General features: G+C 33.3%; 1 protein-coding gene across 2 annotated transcripts in view; it reads right to left on the bottom strand.

Annotated features, from left to right (window-relative positions):
• Positions 1 to 12,084: 12,084 nt before the first annotated feature.
• The window catches only part of LOC150108036 (uncharacterized), a 91,725-nt gene continuing 81,293 nt past the window's right edge, over positions 12,085 to 22,516 (bottom strand). For both annotated transcript variants that reach the window (XM_090415532.1, XM_090415533.1), the window contains 2 exons: positions 19,897 to 19,990; positions 12,085 to 13,125 (listed from right to left, as the gene is read on the bottom strand). In XM_090415532.1, the coding sequence (XP_090271658.1) occupies positions 12,864 to 13,125; positions 19,897 to 19,990 (356 nt within the window). In that variant the 3' untranslated portion in view covers positions 12,085 to 12,863. The remainder of the gene's footprint in view (positions 13,126 to 19,896; positions 19,991 to 22,516) is intronic.

The raw sequence follows: 22,516 nt of genomic DNA, 5'->3' as shown, positions 1-22,516 counted from the left end.
ACTAGTCGTTTTTAATTTAAGACAAGATTCCAAGTTGGCATCAGTAATTTGGCTCCTCAATTTACATTTAATGAAATTGATGTTACAAAACGATTGCTCACATAAATATGTAGACCCAAAGATACTGAGAACACCAAATGCAAATTTTTTCAACTCATGATATGAGTCCGGAAGACTATTCCAAGTATTGGAAATCATTGAGTCTGCCTTCTGTAGTTCTTTTATAGCAGTCTGCTTGAGCTAAGAAATCAGACTGCATTTTTCTTTTTTCCAGTTGTTCGATTTCAGTATCAAGACGTACAAATTTGGAACTCCATAAGTCTTTGCTTGTCAAGTCAAGCAATTGTATTTCAAAATTAGCCGAGTCAATATCAAACGGAGAAAAATTTAATTCCTTTACATTGGCATTAAGAGGATTTGTAATAAAAGCTAGAGTCGCTTTATTATTTCTGAATTCCTGAAACCTTTGAAGAAAAGATTCTCTCGTGTTTAAAAAACTGCTGTCTTGAAATAATTTTTGTTAATGAGGGCATTGTTTTCTCGGCGATATTGAGACAAGTTTGGAAAATGAACTAAAGTTCCCCTCTCTAAATCTTCAGCGAACAGAATCAATTTCTTTTCAAACGAAATAACTTCCTCTAACATTGAAAATGCAGCATTTCCCTTGCCTTGTAATTTACGATTGAAATGATTCAGTTGTGATGTAACGTCCACCATAAAGTACAATTTTTGCAACCACTAATCTTCTGTTAATTCTGGATATCGAACATCCTTGTTGTCGAGGAATAGTTTGATTTCATTTATGCAAGATGCAAAACGCTTTAACATGTCACCTCTGGAAAGTCATCGAATCCAGTTGTACTGGAGAAGATCTGAATACTCTCTCTCTCTCTCTATTTCACTTACCAACTCTTTAAATTGTCGATGGTTAAGTGCCCTTGCTATAATGGTGTTGGTAATCTTAATTACCAATTCCATAATTTTACCAATTTCTTCTGTAAATGTTTGTGCACAATGTGCTTCCTAGTGGAGTATACAATAAAAAATAATCACTTCATGATTAAATTTTTCCTTTTAAAATTGAAACGAACCACTTTTTCGCCCCATCATACTTTTTGCGCCATCGGTTGCAATTGACACAATTTTATTGAGTGGGATCTGATTTTTTTCCATGCATTCAAGGACGGCATTTGCCTCTGCACGTGTTTGGCCCTTGAGTGACAATAATCCTAGAAATTCTTCTCTCGGACCCTCAGATGATACATACTGCACAAAAAGGGAAACGTGGGCTGTATCCTTAATATCGCAAGCCTCATCTACCGCAATTGATAAAGCTGAAGCTAATTTAACGTCATCGACTTGTTGGTCGGTCACATTTGAGGACATTGTAACTGTCCTATCTGCTACTGTTTTGGCAGATAACAGTATGTTTTTAATTTTATTTAAAATCTCTGCTTTGTTTTTGAAATCCCGAAAAATTTCTTCAGATGTATTAACAAAACAACATTTTATGTATTCACCATCTGTGAATGGTTTTCCTCTCTTAGCAATCTCCTGACTCACTACGAAGTGCAATATTAACATCATTGGCAAACTCTCTCCAACTTCAACTGCTCTCTTTCTCGTGTCACCGACAGGATATTTTCTGGCAAATGTGGCATGTTTTGTCATGAAGTGTCTCTCCAAATTTGACTATTTGTTGTGCGCCAGTTTTTCTTGGCAAATAAGACAGGTAGGAAGGCCATCAGAGTTCGAGATAAACGCGAAAGATTCAATCCATTCAGTTTTAAAGTCACGATGCTCATCTGTTGTTTTTCTTAGTTTTCTCTTCGTAGCCATGTTGAAAAGCGCCCTAAACAATATATTTTCTTTAACACGTTATATAAATACATTATGTAAAATGAAAATAAAAAGAACTAAGTGATTATTCAAAATAATAAATGACAATAATCCGAAAATATAATAAAAATAAATATTGTAACAGTTGCACATGAAATAAAACACGCCGAGGTAAACCGCGACCGTCAACGTATCTAAATATAATAAAACCAATATTATATATTGGTTTTATTACAGAAACAGTAAAGCGACACGAGCTCCGCTTCACATTTCGCCATTGCCAACGTTGCCTTGCCCAGTAGAGGGCGCCCGTGCGCTCACTTATTAGTCACTTTGTTGCTCTGCAAATGACCTCAGATGTCGAGGCACCCTAAAACCTAATTAGTCAGTTTGTTTGGCTGCCCTGTGCTCAACCATCCGTTCCACTCCCTCTGTATACCCCCCCCCTCCACGCCTGCTTTTCCCTCCCTGACATCGCGCATCTTAGTGCCACGAAGTTTTGCGAGACAGACCTATAAAACAAATTAAATCGCCGTTATGGGAATAATATCTGGTTAGCTTACTTCGACGTTAATGAGCCATGCTAACAAACTCTTTGTGTCTTTTCATCTCAAATATATATATATGAACACCTGAGTACTTCAGGTTTCTGTTTGATTTCACTAAGCGAAGCAAGAATCGCATTTTGTTTAGCGGTGTAAATATATTTCGGATTTTATACTTCTTGAGAATTTTCGCTACCTTGGTTGTAATCGAGAAAGAGATATTCTCTTATTTCGTACGCAAATTATTAAATAATCTTATTGACATTAATGATCGAAGACATTCTTTAATTTGTTAATTGTATCGAATAAGAAAAATAGATCCTCTAATACTTTTTTTGAGCTCACTTTTCTGCTGCGTGCTAGGTGAAGACAATAGGAGTACAGCAGACAACTCTGCAAAATTTTAATTATCATTTTCAGCCCACCATTAACTTTAAAAATATACGATTGTATGTATAGATGGATTCTAATTTCACGCATGCGTTCTACTGTTCTTTTGTTCAAATTCCTTACTGTTGTTCTTCGCTCGCACTCATGTCTTACGATACGTAAGACGAAATATTTCTAAAATAACTAATTTTCTACTGCTGTGGTACACGTGTGATTGTATAAGTATGGAAACTCCACAGCTCTCACTATACAAGAATATAATCGTGTATCTTGGTCGATTATTCTAAGATTGTTAAACACTCGATCATATTTTGGGAAAAGAAAACTCTATTTTAGCGGCGCGAATAACTCTGGTCCTAGAAAATGTTCAGCTACTGGCTAGTGTTTTGCTAGCTGCTAGTATTTTTTTCCCCCACTTAGGTTACTATGTCTGTTTAACTGTCTAATGTCGTTAAGAGGCTATAACTTGGTGAAATTATAGCCTTTTAACATTCATCGTTAAAAATTTTATCTTTTCTACAGATCGAACAATTCCACCAGATTTGATAAAATGTTGAGCATAATGTCAATTTTCGTCATTTTATCAAACGATTTTTATTGTTTATTTCCTTCTACCCATTTAAGAATAGTTTCTTCTATCAAAATGGACTTGAAAAAAAAAAAAAAGAAAACAGCATTTATTGAGTGTTATTCATTGAATGCTATTTGTTACTTTCCCAGCAACACTCCCATATTAAGTGCAGTCATTTATTATATTTTTAAAAAGCACACGCACGCAGTCTCCCATTTATATAATGATTTTTTATTTCCATAATCTCTTAATTTATAACTGATAAAAAGACATGCGTTGTATTAATAACAATATTACTGTCATCATCAATAAAAATTAATCGCTACTAGCTTCAAGCTCTAAATCTTTTATGTAACGTAAGTAAAAAAGTGGAATTGTTCCCCTGCGAAGCTACGTCGCCGCATGTCCCCAGAGCATAAGGAGAAGCTGGTTGCTTCGCCCACTGCTTTTTTGTTATTATTTGAGCTGTGAATGCGAAAATGATTGAGCTAATTATAACCATATTTTTCTAGTTATTTCCTAAATCTGGGTAAGATTCTGTAACACCTATTGAATAACACGGATAAGAAGCGCAATTTGGTCTATTTCGTCCACATGACCATAGGGAGGTTAAAGCGTTATACATATCAAACTATAAAAAGGCAAAGTAATATAATGCGCTAGTTGTCTTTCTATTATGCAACTTAAGCCAAGTGGCCTGTTCCGGTCTCATGCAATCGCTTTGTCTTTTAATTCTTATTTTCCCTTTTATTTTATATCCGTATAGTATTTTTGATAGTGTGCTATTGTCCTACTATATAAAGCATTTTTGTTTATATAGTAGTTAATTGGTTTTATATTCAGGGGTTGTAATATTTCATCCTTTGTTTTATGGTCCCATCTGGATTATCCAACTGTTCTTCATTCTGCTTTTATATGGTTCATACAATAAAGCTTGATGGCTTAAATGTATCATTATGACATTTAGTTTAACAAAATTTGTTATTTTAAAGCCCTTATTACTTTCATCGCCATATAAGTCACATCTCGGGTATATGAAATTATTTACTTCTATTTTATCTATCACAATTTTTTCTTATTGGACCTTATTTATTGCTGATTGATATTCTCGTATATTATTGTAAAATTTCATTTAATGATTTTACTCTTTGTAGATCATCATTTGATTTAGCTAATACAATTTGATCATCAGCAAAGGATATTGTATCTATCTTTAGCTTCTATATATAAGTAGTGTAGGCGTGAAGTAACTTCAAGTGGAAACTTTGTTTGCTTACACTTGGACTATTATTATTATTATTATTATTATTAAGAGAGATCCCTATGGAGCCAGGGACTCATCGAGGGAAGCCACATACTACACGCACCAGCTATCACCCTTGTTCTTGAATTCATTCGCGCTGCTTGCATACACATTCAATGAAAATCCGTTCCAATCATGCACCATGAGAGAAAAATTTAGATGTCAACCCCTTCTTAGCGGCATTCATTCTCAGCTTGTCTTCTTGTCCCTTCTCCATCCTCCATAAAATATAAAAAATTCCATGAATTGAAATCCCGTATGATCCTTTCAGAAGTTTGTAGGTCTCAATCATATTACTCCTATTTCTCCTGTTTGCAGTCTATAAATTCTCAATCTGTCTTCATAATCAGTATTCCACAATCCTGATATCATTTTTAACACTCTCCTTTGTACTCTCTCCAATATATCAGAATCACAACAGAAACCAAACCTGTGCACGATAGTCCAAGTGAGGACTTTGTAACGAGGCAATGGCATCCTTAATTTTACAGCATTTTCTTGAAGCATTCTTAAATTTAGTCACTTCCACATGATTCAACAAGTACATTTTTCATTTCATTTATAACCAAGTAAAAAAAAAAGAAACTTGTTACATCGAGTTGGTTCCGTTTTGGGTAAAATAAGTACGCAAACGAACTAAAAGAGAAAAACATGCAGAAAAATAGAAAGAAATAATTGACATTAGCTTTCTGTATAGTTGATTATTATTATTATTATTATTATTATTCGTGACACCTCCAAGGAGTCCGAAGACTCATCGCGAGAGGACACCTACAACTGTCTCAACTACTACATCGAACCTCTACTACGAATCATCTCCATCAACGCCATCTACCGCCCACCTCCACAACTAGTATTTTTTGTCTGTAAATTGCCTGTGTTCTGAAGGGCCGATTTGCCTGTATGCGGGATGAAAAACCCGAGTTTCCGGGAGAAAAATCCCTGATGTCACATTTTATGTTCAAAAATAAATAACATAAAAATGTGAACATTTAAAAACTTGAGTATATTTTGATTAAAACAGAAATTTTATTATTATTAAAATGTAATTTAATTTAAAATTAAAGTCATTGAGATTTCTGGAATGATTACTTTTTCTGATTTTTTTTCATTAGTTTATGGAATGTTACATATCAAATTTGATTAAATGCACTATTTAATTGGGGATTTTAAAAAAATCAGATCGTCTATGCATATGTAAATGAAGGCTTTATTTATCGAAATTTATGAAGAGATTTGAACTCTTGAGATCGAATTTTTAAAAATAAAGTTTTGAATAAAAGTTTGTGGAAATCATAAATTGCACCGGTAGGACGAAAAGAAAATAATTTAAAGGTACACACAAAAAGCAGCTTAGTTACAGCTCATTAAGCACGGAGCCAGAACTCTTTAAGATGGTCGAGGGGAAAAAAAAATCCATCCTTCAGATAGGAGTTTAAAAAAAAAAGAGTGGAAACAGAATAGAATTTATTTTTTTAAATATAATTTTCACTTACAAAAAAATTATTTCTGAAACTCTTCAGAGTTTTAAGGGAAGTAGAATAGTGTAATTTGGACATTATAAGTGAAATGTAGAAAGTGCATTCTTACGAAATTGTTTCCGGTGTATTGCTTCGAAGTACACCAGAAGCTTTTGAAAATGTGAGTGTTAATAACTAATATATATATATATATATATATATATATACATATATATATACACACACACACGTCGGCAGTAAGAAACGTAATGGTTCAACTTTGTGGAATGCAAAACACTTTCGATCAAAGAAAAACAATCATTACTTTTGCTTCGTTACACCACCTTTAAAATAGTGAAACCATTCAAAAAAAACTTTGGCGCTTATTGTGCCAACCCCAAATGTTATTTGATTCCCATTTTAAGTCAGCCATATGTCAGTACATTTTCCCTGATTCTGAGAGATCACAAAATGTGACTGGAAAAAGTTGTGAAAAAAAAAGTGTGAAAATTAAAATAATTTATACATCAACATTTAGACACGAGACACCTCAAAGCCTATAGCAAATTAATACAAGGTATGAGCAGCGGTAAAGCGAAAAGTGATCTTTCAGGAGAGGCTGTTCCACAGAACAGAGGCACGTGCAAGGAAAGTTAAATGGGAGTAGCAGGTTCGGTGAGTTAGCAGTTCAAATGTAAAATGATGTCTGTTGTTGCGTCATGGAAATATAAAGATATGCCCATGGAAACTGTCCATTCTGTTGAACAATGACAATGGAACGATCTTTGGAAGAAACACAATGCGGAAACTGACCATCCATGAGACTGGGGGGGGGGGGTCAATTAGCAAAACTGCCCTCTTATGAACAGAATCAAGAGCTCTTACAAAGGTTTTTAGTACAGAACCCAAATGTGTGAGCAGTATTCCAAGGTTGAGCAATTTGCAATATGTACCATTTAGTAGCTGTAAAGACGACAATGCAGTCACAATAGTTACGACGGTATCCAGAAAATTCATCGAAAACAATTTATCGAATAAACCATAAATCAAAAGGCAGTTCATCCAACAACTGTTAATCGAAAAAGCATGTAATCGAAAGGCAGTTCCACGAAAAAGCAATTCATCGAATGAATAGCTAACTGAAAAATGAGCATATCTCCTTTATGTAGATGTGTGTGGAAATATTTTTTCTATGTTTTATTTATTTGAAGATATATTCCTTTCAGTCAGTAAATGCGTTTTGTGTATTTTATGTGTTTTTCACAATCTGGAAAAGATTATGTAAAAAATCTTTATGTCGACCTATTGCATGCAATCCTCACGTTTCTAATTGAAGACACCTATTACTACTAATTATTATTAATAGTAGGTGCATTCTTATTGTTAGTAGCAGTAATAATGGTTACCATTATTCCCCATCATCATCCTAATGGTTGGTGGGAATAGCAATGGTACTTTACTAAGGAATAACTATAGAAGAACATGGTTTCCTGTCTGTAAATGTGTGTTCATGGGACCAGTTTGCCTGTTTCCCGGAGGAAAAGCCCTGCCATTTCTGTATGAGGCCTCAGTTGAAGAGGACCGATGATAATGATTCGTGTCATAGACGGATTCGAACCCTTCTTTCAACTAAAGAGCTTCGTTTATACCGACTGAACTACGAAGGCTCCATTATTATTACTATTTTTATTAATATGTAACTTCCGCACACACGCCACCTATATGATAAAGGATAAATTTTACTCAGATTTGGTATTTGAATATTTTACAAAATTTGCGGAACCGTTCCATTTTTTACTTCAACTATACAAGAAAAACTCGCTTAATTAATTCATCAATTAATGCGCGCTAAGCGAATACAATAAACAATAGGAATAATTATAATTCTTCCATCAGTTAGCATAAATTTGAAAGGGAAAAAAATACAATAAATACATAAGCTACATTAAAGGATAAAATCATCAAAGAAATGCTTACATTTTAATTTAATGTCTGAACATTTGATTGAGCTACTTTTTTTTACAAAAAAAATTTAGTAAATATGTTTGAAATCGTGCTCGACTTTTTCATCTTCATGCAATTTGCGATAGCTGGTGACTACTTTATCAAGATTTCGGCGGACTTCGAAGCTTCGTTCCATATCAGGATCAGCATCAAACAAAATTCGCTTAGCATGTTCAATGCGATTGAAAACTAGCTTAAGTTCTGTTGCAATTAGTTTCTTAGTCGTAACATTTTCTTCGTGTTCGCACTCCTTGTCTTCTTCATATGCATGCCGTTCTTCTAGTTGAAGGAGATCATTCCCGCTTAAATGTTCTGAATGTGATTCAAGCAAGTTTCTCACATCTTTATTATTCAGTTCATTAAATCCGAGTTCTTTTCCAAATGTGCTAATTTCTTCAGTATTGTTAGATCTTGGATTTTGCGCACGATAAACTAACATAGGCTTGAGTTTAAAATAGCCTTCTGCATTGCCTCCTAATAAAAGCGTAAAACAATCTTTAGATACTTGGTATCCTAGTTGAGATGCTTCAGTTTTAACTAGGAAAGTTTTTGTTGGCATACGCTTCCAGAAAAGACCAATTTCATCGACGTTGAATATTTGACGATCATCATAACCGCCCTGCTGAATTATCCTTTGCAGTTCTTCAGGAAACTTGGCCGAATCTTTATCAGCACTAGTAGATTTCCCAATTATTCTTACGTTATGCAGTCCAGCTCGATTTTTAAAACGGTCAAACCATCCTAAACTCGCAGTAAAGCTTTCACATACCTCTTGAAATCTGGTCTCTTTCAATGAGGTAAAAATATTGAGAGCTTTGTCTGAATATTCTTTGTATTAAGAGGTATTCTTTTTTGGTCACAATCATCAATCCAGAGTGATAGAAGACGTTCCATCTCGATCATTAATCTAATTCGAGTGATCTGCATGCTTAAAGAAGCAGTAGCAACTTCTCCTTGTTCTTTGTATTTTTTGCTCTTAACTGTAGACTAGCTTTACCCCAGGTCTAGAATAAGCATTGTATTACTAGCGCCACTTTCATGTCTCTTAATGACTTCCAGCTTTTTCTCTAACCTAATTACTTTTCTTCTCTTTTTGTTATTGCCGCTTTCTTTATCAGTCTTTCTCTTTTCCATATCAGGGATTGAATATAATCAAGTCTTATAGGTATCTAAATTAAAGCGAAATGAAGGAAAAGTGATTGAGCAAGAGAACAGAGTTTGCACGTGTGCTTGCGATGATAGTTTTGAGTCAACTGCCGAGTGTCGCCGGCCACCGCCCGCAACACTGCCACTGCATTGAGAAGTGCCGACGATCGCTGCAGATTGGCGACAAAAATTTCGCGTAACATAAAAAAATCGCAAAATGAAATATTTCACTCTTCGTACATATCGAATTCGCGTTTAGCGAGGTTTCACTGTATTCGGGGGCTACAAAGGGACGTGTGGAAATTATATATCACAATAACTGTTGACTTAGTGGAATTCGAAGAGGTTATGCGCGGTTCAGTTTTAGTTCCATCTGGATCACTTTTATAACATTATTGTAAAGAAGTTTCAAAATTATATTAATAATTCAGCTCTGGCTGCATGAAATTTCATAGTTAAGATCCATATTAAAATTTGTCAGTTTTGTGCATCTGCGACGAATTGTGCAATGAACTGCCATTCGATTAACTGTTTTCGGTGCATTTTCAAAGAACCAAACCATGCTGTTCGTTGCAAAGTAGATTCTCTGTCAACCCATTTCTGAATGCAAGAATTAACTTTTCGAATTCCGCCTTAAACATTCTTTATTTGAAGCATATGGAAAGAACTGTTTGGGATTATCTTTGACCTACACATCACCACAACTCCTGAAATACGAATTGGTTTATTGCATCATTTAATTATTTTTTAAATGCTTCCCATCCAATAACCAATCCCATTCTGTTGAACTCAGCAAGTCACAATTTCCTGCTTCATAGTTCAGCATGTAACCTTTTCTGAGTGGAATATCCATAAACTTAGTCGCTTCCCAAGTGAGTACCGCATGATCACTGTCACCAACCGGAGGAATAGTTACGTCTTTAACTGAAATGCCTTCTAACACTCTTTAAGAGTTCCTTCAGTCACATGCTGCTTGAAGTTGTCTCACAACAGCTCAATAAATGCATTTTCATTCTTCTCATGAAATTCTACTGCTACCCAATCAATATTTGGATAATTAAAGTCTCCCATTATGATTACTCTTTTTGCACCCATTTATTTGGCAATGCATTTCTTCATCACTAGCAATTGATCCACCAGGTCTGTAACAACACCCCACTATGTAACTGATCTTGTTAGACTTCACCTTACACCAGATGGCTTCAAATTCTGCCACATGAAAAACTGTTACTAGTATTGCAGTCATAGGTCTCAACTCTATCTGGATTCAAGTCATCTGATATTATAAGCAGCATGCCCCCTTCTCTCCTAAAAATACTGTATTCTTTGCACTTGACATACTAACTGGTATTGAATGCAAAGGATACAGTATTTATATCAGAAGAGATATGAGGTCTTGCTAATGCCTACAATATGAAGTTCCAAATATATTAACCAAGGCAACAAACTCGCTCCATTTTTCTGATACTCCTAGCATTCGTGTACAGACATAAGTTATCCGCATGCTCTTTTGTATACGCTTGTCTGTGGTCAGGATGACACAGTTTGACAATTTGCAGCTGTTCAAATAACACTCGACTTAAGAATAAAGGATGTCATAGGATTATTTTATCTCATGAAAAAATATTTTTTTCTATTAACTTGCTAATTTAGCACATACGTAGTTCATGAAAACTGTTTCCATCAATAAGAAGAATGAAGTATATTGAATAGGTTATTTCATATTGCAAAAACCTTTATTAAGTCTTTTCAACTAAAGGGGCAAGTTAGTTGGTCTCATAAGTTGCTTCTCCCAGAAACTTGGTTTCCATTCTGAAAAACATATAACCCTGAAAAAAAGATATAATACACTGATTTCATAGCTCCCTTACCTTGGCTATATGAATAATATATCTAATTTTTATAATGAAAGATTATGTACAAAGTTTGAATTAAAAGAAAAAATAAAAGAATAGAAACTCCTCAAAATTACCAATACTAATAGATATGTGGCATGGCTTCTGTCATACTGCATAGTAACATTTATGAATGAATGATAAGTGCAGAGTTTGGGCGAATATACAGGAAATGTTCAAATGGTCTTTCTATAAAATGTTAACACAGATCCAACATTTAAAATAAAGCAATGAAACATTTGGCATGAACAGTTTGTATTGCACCACAGTTTAAATTGAATGTATATTTGATTTGTTTAGGTAAGGACTTTACTAATTGTGATTAAGGATTCCATTAACCTAAAACTACTATCCTGAAACTTAATGGTAATATAAGTAGAGACTATTGACGAGTAATGAAATAATTATTCGATGAAATCATGTTACAGAAATTTCCAAATTAATTATATAAAGGAATTTTGAAGAATTTAATGAAATACTGATTTCATTAAATTTTATTTAATACTGTATTTAAAAAAATCTGATCTTTTATATTAATTTACTGCATTTTAAATCAATATAAAAAGTGAGATTTTTAATAAATAAAACTATCATGACTATATTTCACATGCAACTTTGAATAAAGGATTAAACCAAGAATATAATTTTTTGGCATCTTTAATTTATTTCTAAATAAATCAAATATACTTTGATAATTGTGTCATCTAAAGTAAAACAACACGTCTAACAGTATAAAAAAGAGGAATTTAAAACACCATCAAAATAATGGAAATATTAGATGATATATAATAAAACTATTCAGTGAAAAAAATCAAGGATCAGAGCAAATAATTACTGGATTAGTGATAAGTTTTGAATGTAAAAGCTATTATAAAAATACAAAGACATACACAACTACTATGAAGAAAATAAAAATAATTCTCACAATGTGAGACAAAATATCAAATATTTTATTATGGCTGAATTACAGTTCAATTATGATTATTACAAAAGCTGGAACAAACCAGTCTAAGGTGGATACCATAATATCAGTGACTAGTGAAACAACTAAAAGAAAGTGATGAAATTATAAGAAAATCATATTGACAATACAAGATTAAATATTATAAATCATGGATTAAGTTTTTTCTTTCCTTTAAATATAATGCACACATTTTCAGTAACATCTGAAGCCTAGATATGCATATCTCAGTTAAGAGCATTCTTTTACAATTTGACAGTAAAATCATCAATCACATGCCTTCACTATGGCTAATTTTCATTCACTAACTTGATACAAAAAATGATTATAAAACAGGGCAGGGGGCACTTTCACGCTGTTTTTAAAGTCACGATACTGAAAACTTTATTTTAAAAAGTATGTACACTGCTGACCACTATAAAAATATCAACATTTATTTATACTTATACTTTACACTTATATTTACATTTACATTATACTTCATCTTTTATTCATAGTTTTTGTTAGATCATGCGATGGATGAAAAATGTACTTCTGTCAACTAAGAAATCATCTATATACCAAAATCTGATTTATAATACCTATTTTTTGTAATTGTTGTGTAAAATTCACAACAGTGGTTTATATATATAAAATCAATTATGTGATATTTAAAAGCAAAAAAGTAACAAGTTTCTGACCTAGAAATCTTTCAAGATCGCAAAAGTTGCTGAGAGTGATGTGCTGATATTAATGTTAACCATAATTGTTCATAACTGTAATCCTGATGGATAATCATTATTAAAATAAGGGAGTTCTTTACCAAAGAATTTTAAATGTGGAATAATACAGATAGTTACAAAATCACGTGCAGATTTACAATCAGGTAAATTCTTTTGCCAAACAACAAACTGCTTTTTTATTGTTTTAACATATACTTGAGGTCCATCTTCAACTTTTTGGAGAATTTCCTTTAAAATATACTGTAACCACAGTACATTGGTCTTGAAGTCAGAAAGATGCCACATTCCCCTGTAAAAAAAAGTAATAAAAAAAAACATGCAGAATTCAACTATCAACTAAATTTGTAGTTTTCATAAATAAGTCTGTCTGTTTATCCATTAAGAAGAAACAAATATTGTTATACCACAGACATTTGAATACAAGAACTCATATCATTCATAAGAGTATATAAGAGGATGCAGCTTTTACAATACTGCAGTTTTTATTGCTATCACAAATATGCAACATTTCAAAATTTAACAACTTTACATACAAGATCACTGAGTGGTAATTATAAAGTTGGCTCAACATGTTTTGAGGACAAAAGCAATCTCAATTTTGATGCATTAATAAATTGTGTAATTTATAAACTGCATACTTCAAGTGAATTGAAAACTAACTTGCTTTACTCTCTTGCAATAAATTCTAATTTAATGAATTTTGTTTACAGAAAAAACAGTTTCATAAAAAATATGGCATTTACTAATAAAAAAATACTTAGGAAAGTGTGCAAAAACATGTTATCAAAAAAGTTTATTTTTGAATGGTAAAATCATATAAAAATGTAGAATTTTTTTTCACTTGGTTACAAATGAAATTAAACTTGCCAGGAAGTTTAAGCAAACAAACTCTGCAAGTGAATGCAGCTTTTACAATACTGCAGTTTTTATTGCAATCACAAATATGCAACATTTCAAGGTACCTTTATGATTAGGCTATTTATATACAGAAATTGGCTTAGTATCCCATAATGCAAAGCATATACATTTCTGGGTGTGTGTATAATGGTATACATTATGGGAAGAGTCACTACCCATATATGGCTGGCTTCTACATTACGTCAATCTTAGTATCTCTTCTCGATGTGGCTCCTACTGATAAAACCTTAAGGTCACTACTAGTCTCAGTAGTGACCTTTCCCATAATGCACACCCTAAAAAATGTGTGTTTTGCATTATGGGATACTAAGCCAATTGATGCGAAGACAACAACCTACAATATACAAGTGCCTAATTGTGAAGATACTTCACATAAAAATTTTGTCTACCTACACTTGAATAAAGACTTCAACACGAATATAATTTTATGGAAAGTTTAATTTAACATATAACAGTGGTGATCAAAGTAGAGCTCATATGGTATTTGTGACATACCAAGCTTCATACTGTGGCATGGGATGCCCTTTTAATTTCAGGACGAAAAGGAACACTGAAAGATTAAATATGCCCTGAATATAAAATAATATATGTTAAGTAATGCAATACTGAGGTGGTTTATGGTAAAGTTGGAAAGACAGCAAGAACAATACCAGGCATATGTTACTTATACTTTCAATTTTGATTTATTAGAAAAAATACTCTGTTTGCTTATGAATTTCTTTTGCCATTCTTAAATAAAAGTTGATTATCAATTAATTAAAAAAAATTTTTAAAGCTTAAATTCCTGATAAAGTCATACATATTTTTTATTTAGCATATGGGGAAAAATACAAGAAATTAATGCGCAGAATATATGCAGACTGACAGTTCGGTTAACTAATCAATGGCACTATCCGGGAGTAACTGCAAGTTCCTGAGGTCTCATGGGAAGGAATGTGTGGGCAGTCATCAGTGATAGGATGCATAGTCTGCACAGCACTACACATGCAAAAGGGTGACTATGAAATTCCTCCCAGATATAATAAGTGGGCACAGCAGCAGCCTTGTCTGGTCCTCAATCTGGCTCCAAAAGTGTCAAGGTAGATTGAATCTTGGAAATTTGATAGTTGGATCTGAAAATCAGGTACTTGTTTGTAGTTCATTCCAGTCTTCTCTACCAGCCCTGGGAAACATCATCTGGTATTTCCACAAGCCAGATGGGAGATATCTTGATGTATAGAAAGTTACATGTTATTTCTGATTTTATTTATTTCTTTGATAGTAGATTCTTCTCTTCTGAAGCACAGAGTGGTGGTAGGAAATAGGTAACCATGGGAGAAGAGTAAATCTTAAGGTATCAGAGATGGTTCCCATTGTTATATTAAGTTGTATGTCTGTGAAAGTCATAGTTACTTCGGCTCCACACTGGTGAACAATACTCTGCAACTGAGATCAGAACCAAGGGTGCTGTTCTAAGAGTCAAGACATTACAATGCCAAGTTGTGCCTGTAAGCTTGTTTATGATGTTGTTCCTTATGATTTCTGCCTATTTTTGTGGGTCCCCCCCCCATTTCGTTGCTGATTTTTTCTAGAAAATTTGTAATGCTACCTAACAGTCTAAACCTACCTTGTTCCTCCCCATGTTTCTCTTCCACTGCTTTTTTAAGCCTCTTCTCAAGTATGGTTACATAAATCACACTCAGTAGAGAAATTCTACTGTAATTCTCAAATTTTTCATTTCCTTTTACAGATGGGTACTATGAGATGGTCAGTATTACTGAGTAGTCATTCCCTTTATCCAACTCCCATGGTTTATATAAAACCATGCTGTTCCCAAATATATTATCCCATCCCTGAATTATGCCCTTAACAAATTTCTCCAATACCCTGACTGCTACTCTTGAGATGCCGATCAGTTGATAACTTGCTCTGTCAGTTTTCAATCCTACTTTATGCAATGGAACTATTCTCCTTTCTTTCTACTCCCTTGGGATTCATATAGGATTGAGGTTTCAGTTAAACTGTCTGGCCAAAGGAACTGTTAATTACATTCTCATAACGCTTGAGCTAATATACTGTCTAATCTCATAGCTGCATTCACATCACGTTTCTGTGATATCTTATATCCTATACACCTCTAGTCATCTAGTTTTATTTCCACATCATCTCCTGTTGCATCTGTTAAAGTGACTTCTCTGTATAGATGATACACCATTGCAAAATTATCCCTCAGTAAATCAAATTTGTCTGCTTCGGTCACCTCCCTACAATCACCATCCAAAATTATTCTACCAGTCTTCTATCATAGTCTTTTATTTGCAAAAGAACTCAGGAATTATCTTAGCTTGCACAGATAATTTACTCTTGAACTCCAATTTTGCCCTTCTGGACAATGCTTTATGATGAACATGTGCTTACTAATTACCTCTCTTCAAACTTCATCTATAAATATTTCTTACTATATTTTTTGAATAATAGCTTCATATATCTAAGAGAAAACTAAATATAATTTATTATTTATTTAATTTAAGGGATATTGCATCCCATATTGTTTCATAGCTGAATTAATTTGGCTATGAAACAATATGGGATGCAATATCCCTTAACTTAAATAATTTCACATCGCCGAATTGAAGCGTTTGGCTCTTCATATAATTAATAATTTATTACTCCTATACAGGGAGGGGGTGAAAAGGTTCTGACTAGAACAAATCTTAAACTATTTAACCTTCATATTTCATCAAATTGCAATAATTTGTTCTTTTTCTTTTAAGATAAATCAGATATGTAACAAGACATGTCAGAGGCTTTGAAGAAATTTGAAGACACAGAGGTGCAGGCCATCATCAAGTTTTTTTGTGCTGCAAGAAATGTCTGCAAATGAGATTCACCAAACTTTGTGTGAAACTTCAGGGGACCGTGTCTCAGCATATCCAACAGTTGCCAGATGGGTGGCCAAGTTTAAAATTGGGCACCTTGAGACAACAGATGTCCCCAAGTCAGGAAGACCTTCCACAGCAATCACACCTGAAAACATTGATGTAGTGCATACCTTGATCATTAATGATACATGAATACCAGCCAAAAACATTGCAAAGACTCTGGGGATATCCAGGTAATGAGTTAGGGGTCATTATCCATCAACAGCATGTGGACATGCAAAAGCTCTCAGTGAAATTGGTCCCCAAATATTTGAATGCCGACCAAAAAAGAGAAAGTGTGCTGTCACCTCAAGGAATTTTGGGTCATTTTGAGAAATCAGGTGCAAATTTTTTGGCTCCTATTGTGAGTGTTGATGAAATGTGGCTTCATCACTATGATCCAGACAACAAACAATAGCCAAGGGGGTGGAGACACAAAAGTTCTCCACAGCCTAAGAAGTTCAAACCCAAATATTGGCAGGGAAGGTTCTTGCCATTTTCTTATGGGATATGGATGGTGTAATCCTTACCAAGTAACTCAAAAAAGGTGAAACTGCTACAGCAGCAGTTTATTCAACAGCTCTGAAAGAACTGAAGGAAAAACACCACTGAAAATTGAGCAGAGGCATGTTGGTTTTGCATGACAATACACCTACTCACACTGTTCATGAAACTCAACAGACAATACACAACTTGGGCTTTCAATGTCTTCCTCATGCATCTTATTTTGCAGACATGGCCCCATCTGACTATTTCCCAAATTTAAAGAAACACTTGAAAGGAACAAAATTTACCACAGATGATGAAGTCATATGCAGCTAAGGACTGGTTTGGGCAATAAAGGAAAGACTTTTTTTCTTGGAGTATTGCAAATGATGCAGGAGCATTGTAACAAGTGTATAACACTTCATGGAGAATGTGTAGACTAATGTGTAAGTTACATGGTTCTACCACAATTCCTTCATAGTGGTTATCACAACCTTTCAGCACGCCCTCGTATTCTGTTCAATAGGTCATAAGTTTCTTTCAGGGAGAAGACAGAAAAAATGGCAACAACATATAGGAGTAATAAATTACAAAATTAAATAGTTTTGTGAAGCCATTATTCAAAAATACAGTATGTCTCTATTAAACAACTAATAAACTTTTCTTGTTTTGCAGGTCCTGCTTAATGATGCCACTCATCCATTTAATTCCCACTTGATTTATCCTTCTACCTCTAGGTATGCAGCCTGCTGCATACCTAGATTATGCATTTGAAATAAAAGTTGGAAGACTTCTGGGTCTGGCTCTCACTGATGAGACCTCAATAAAAGTCGAAACCAGTCTTGGTAGTGATCTTTCCCATAATGTATAGCATCATAAATGTCCATAAAGATATGTGCTTTGCATTAGGGATACTAAGCCAGATTCCTATGGAGTCGATAGAAAATTGATAGCTATAATGATGTTTATCAGAATGTAGTTGTAGACTTTGTCTTCTTTGGTGCTGAGCAACTGGCTTCTGTCCGCTGTTTTGACTGCTGTTTGGATTCCAGTGTGTAATGGTAATTCAAGTCTCATCCATAGTAATAAATCGATGCACAAAATCAGTTTTATTCTTGTTAAAACACTCCAAGCACTGTTCAGAGATTTTTATATGAGTGCGTTTTTGATCTGCTGTGAGCAAGCGCAGCACCCATCTTGCGCAAAGCTTTTTCATATACAATTCTTCATGCAAAATATATACCACACATTCTTTTAAAATGACTACAGTCTCAGCAATTTCACATACTTTGACTCGACGGTCATCAATTGATCAATGATTTCTGGTGTTGTTACACTTTTTGAACGTCCTTCACATGGATCATCTTCAAGGCTGGAACGGCCACGTTTAAACTCAGAAGTCCATTTCTTAATTGTCAAAAACGAAGGAGAAGAGTGCCCATAAACTTCAACCTTCTTTTACAAAGAATTTTATAACCACGCGATACTCAATTTTATCCACTTCAAGGGATACAGAGAACACTTTTGCTTCAGACAGCTGTATAAAATAAACTACTTGATAGAATAAATTGCCATTTCACATGGATGCTTATCACAGATGTACCAACTTAAAAAAAATTCTCTTGCCGATAGTTTTGCCATCTATGGTGTCGAGGCAAAGAACTTTTCAGACCGCCCTTGTATATCAAGTAATACTTAATCTTTATTTGAGTTGTAAGTCAGCAGTAAGAATTGAAATAAGTACAGGAAGATGGTTTAATGTTAAATCTGGTGTCAGACAAGGATGTACATTATCCTCTCTGTTATTTATTATCTATATGGATCACATTATGAAGGAAAGTGGTATTAAACCTGATATCAAAATTGGAGATGTTATTCTCAGCTCTTTACTTTATATGGATGATGTTATACTTTTAAACAAATCCAGTACAAGTCTGCAAGATTCCCTGACTAAAGTGAATAACTGTTGTTATAAATCTGGTATGAAAATCAGCAATAACAAGACAAAAACAATCAAAATAGGCAGAAGCATTGAAAATATCAACTGCATCATGAATGGAGAACCTATAGAACAAGTAAAACATTTCTGCTACCCAGGCACAATTTTTAGTGAAGATGGTATTTTAAATATGGAAATAGGCAACAGAATCAACAAAGCCAGTATGGTAGGAAATCAACTGAATAAATTTATATGGAATAAGAGAGAAATTAGTCATCATCAAATTCCTGACATATACTACCCTCAAGGGGTAGTATATGTCATGTATATGATGATGAAGAATTTACATCATCTCCAATTTTCTTCCACATCAATCTGTTACCAGTCAAAACTCCAACATTATCAGATCTTATACTTCTATCTTCTAGAAGCACTTTTTACCGTATCAAAAAGTGCCAAGACAGAAATATAAGATCTGAGAAGGTTCGAATCTTGACAGGTAACAGATTGATGTGGAGGAAAAGTGTATGTAGGAAGTTAGTAATAACGTAAGTTTTTCATGTATTACTATCATATCCTGCAAATCCCTTGATGGTATATGTCAGTAATTTGATGATGATGATGAAAGCATTCCTTTGAAAAGCATTCAATTACCAAGTGAGAACTGAAGTAAGACAAAATTAACATTATATACAATGACAAATAACAATTACCATATTAAGCGATAAGTAAATATTTCAATAAATTATGGTATTTTTTAACCAGTTTAAATTCAACAAGTAAAGCATTACTACCAACATGTAAAACGCCTACTTACTTGCAAAGAACATCCATCGACTTATACACTGTACAAGGGCAATCTTCCATTTGTTTGGAAAATATATTCAAATTGTTGTATAAAATTTCATTTCCTAAACAGAAAAAGTGGGACAAAACTCTGTACAGAACTTAAAAATAATATAATAAACTTTCAGAATAATACAGATTCTTTTGGTCAAAGTAACTTATTAATTATTATTAAAGGTAGTAAGATAATCCCTCAAACCATTATATTGACAGCATATCTGTGTAAAATTAATTACATCAATAGCATATTTATTTTTTCGGAAATGTTTATACTTCACTTTCGTGGATTTTATTCACTCTGCAATTCAGCTTGCCAAACATTTAGTTTTCATTTTTATTAGTACTTTGATCACAAGTTCAAATGAACTTTGGAAACTGAAGTTGAATTCTGATGTACAAAAATTCCACAAACTAAACATACAAAAATACAATATTTTTCAAATCAAAGCATTAATAAAAGATAACAATGCAGATATCATAGGATCATCTTTTAAGTGCTGTAATATAAAGAGAACTCAAGTAATGAGTGTTCTTTTATATAACTAATTACCTTTCGAAGTGCAAAGAAACAATATACTTATCTGGTTATAATGTATAGATAATTTTAATTTTCTTAAAATACATTTGAAAACCAGATCAAGTGTTTTTTTTTTTTTTTTTAAATAATAAATTAACTTAGTGAGTTTGTAAATTATACTGAACTTACCATTTCATGACCAAGTGATATTTTATAAGAAAAGGGAAGGCTCCTCTGGTAACTACTTAACAGGACAGTTGATAGCTCAAATACAGATTTTTAGCACTTAAATATGCACCAGTTCCTCAACATAAATGGTAGTTGCAGGTGTATTTCATCAATAATTAGCATTCTATTATCAAATTTATATAAAAAGTAAAAAAGATCCATAAAGTAAATTGTTTCAATTTTTATATTGATGGACTTTTTGTTTGCTTTTCCAATTCCTAAAAAATAAATAAATTTGCTAATGCTTTTTTCCCCTCAAACACAGAAAGCTGGATGAAAACTATCAGTGATTTTAAATCCAAGGAGGAGATTATGGTAGACAAATGCCACCATATTTTGGTCTCTAACACTGTTTTTTTTTTTTTTTTTATTCTTACACCTTTAGTAAAAATTCAAAACATCGTAGATATTACAATATTACTTACATCAGATGATAATGTTGCAAACATCAAGTATATTTATATACTTCTAGTCTTGAGAGATACTTGTGACATTAAATTAAATATACTTAGAATTCCAAAAATGTTGCTGATGACAAATTAAAAAAAAAAACATCTTGGTCAGACTGAACATTAATGCCTGTTTTAACCTAAATATCAGTGAATGTTAATGACTGTAACAGTCAACCATTTAATAACATGCAAATGATCTTCAAACTAGTGAAACAGAAGTTTTAAGTCAGCCTGCATTATAGTGTCTATATCATGTGGAATGTATATAGACACAACTAAAACACATAACTCGTATACATGAGTGCTTTAAAGTGCAATTATCTCAATTATTAGTCATCTCAGACTATTTTGAATTACAGCAACTAGGGATTGTGAGGCCTTATGTCAGTTAACTGCATCTGTTCAGCCAATTGCATGCGACTGTTCTGCATTGTGAAAATACCAGTTTCCAGGAGCAAAGCCCTCATGATATCAATGAGATTGAATAACTCAGCTTCACTTGAAAAGCTCTGATACAAGTACTTTGTCTCTAGATGAGACTCAAATCTAAGTGTCGTTCTGATCAGGCATTGTCATTAAACTGTTATTAGTCACCTGCAGGAATACTTTTAAGGAGTGAAAAAACATCAAAAATATTTCATCAACTTTCCATCATAAGAAAGTAAACTTTCCAAACATACAGAACCAATGGATTTTTGGTTATCTCTTTTTCTTACATTTTAATACACAAATCTGATTAGCTTAATCAGAAAACTATCTTAGTCTGTATTTGCTTTCCTGTTAGTGCACCTACATGATGACTAAAGTGAAATATTGTTTAATAATTAAATAAATTTAGTAATTATTATCTTCAGATGCATCTTTTTTTTCACTAAACATCAACATGAGCTGCCTGAAGATTTTATAAGTGAGACAGCCAATATAATCAATGATGGGCTTTAAAGGAACACTTGGTTTATGGATCTTGAGGAGACCGCATAGCATCAGAGGATGTCCTTGTGTCATAACTTTCTTTCTTTTTGTTAAACTCATCTCAATAAAAGATGGTCTTAGTTTATTCTATTAGCAGAGGAGAGAAAATGATAAGCAGAGTAGTCTAGGAGTTAAGGTAAATGTCTTATAGTATTTCTTGTCTTGTATTACAACAGCCTTGTGTTTATATGTCCTGGTATGAATAAAATTGTTATTCTTTAAAGACTTAAGAGGTTTAAAGCGCAAAAACATGGGTAAAAAGTTTAATTTTTACCATGTTTTAGTGGCATCCTCAGTATGAATTAAGCCAAACAGAATTATACATTCAAATAACAGACAAAATTCAATAATGCAACAAATAATCAATTTTTACTAAAAACAGAAGAAATTTGTAATAAAAAGCTGAGTGAAGGGATACTATT

The sequence above is a fragment of the Typopeltis vanoorti genome, chromosome 3, assembly GCF_054136105.1.
Source record: "Typopeltis vanoorti isolate ZY-2024b chromosome 3, IOZ_Tvanoo_1.0, whole genome shotgun sequence".
Lineage (NCBI taxonomy): Eukaryota > Metazoa > Arthropoda > Arachnida > Uropygi > Thelyphonidae > Typopeltis > Typopeltis vanoorti.
This window is presented reverse-complemented; position numbering and strand designations above follow the sequence as displayed.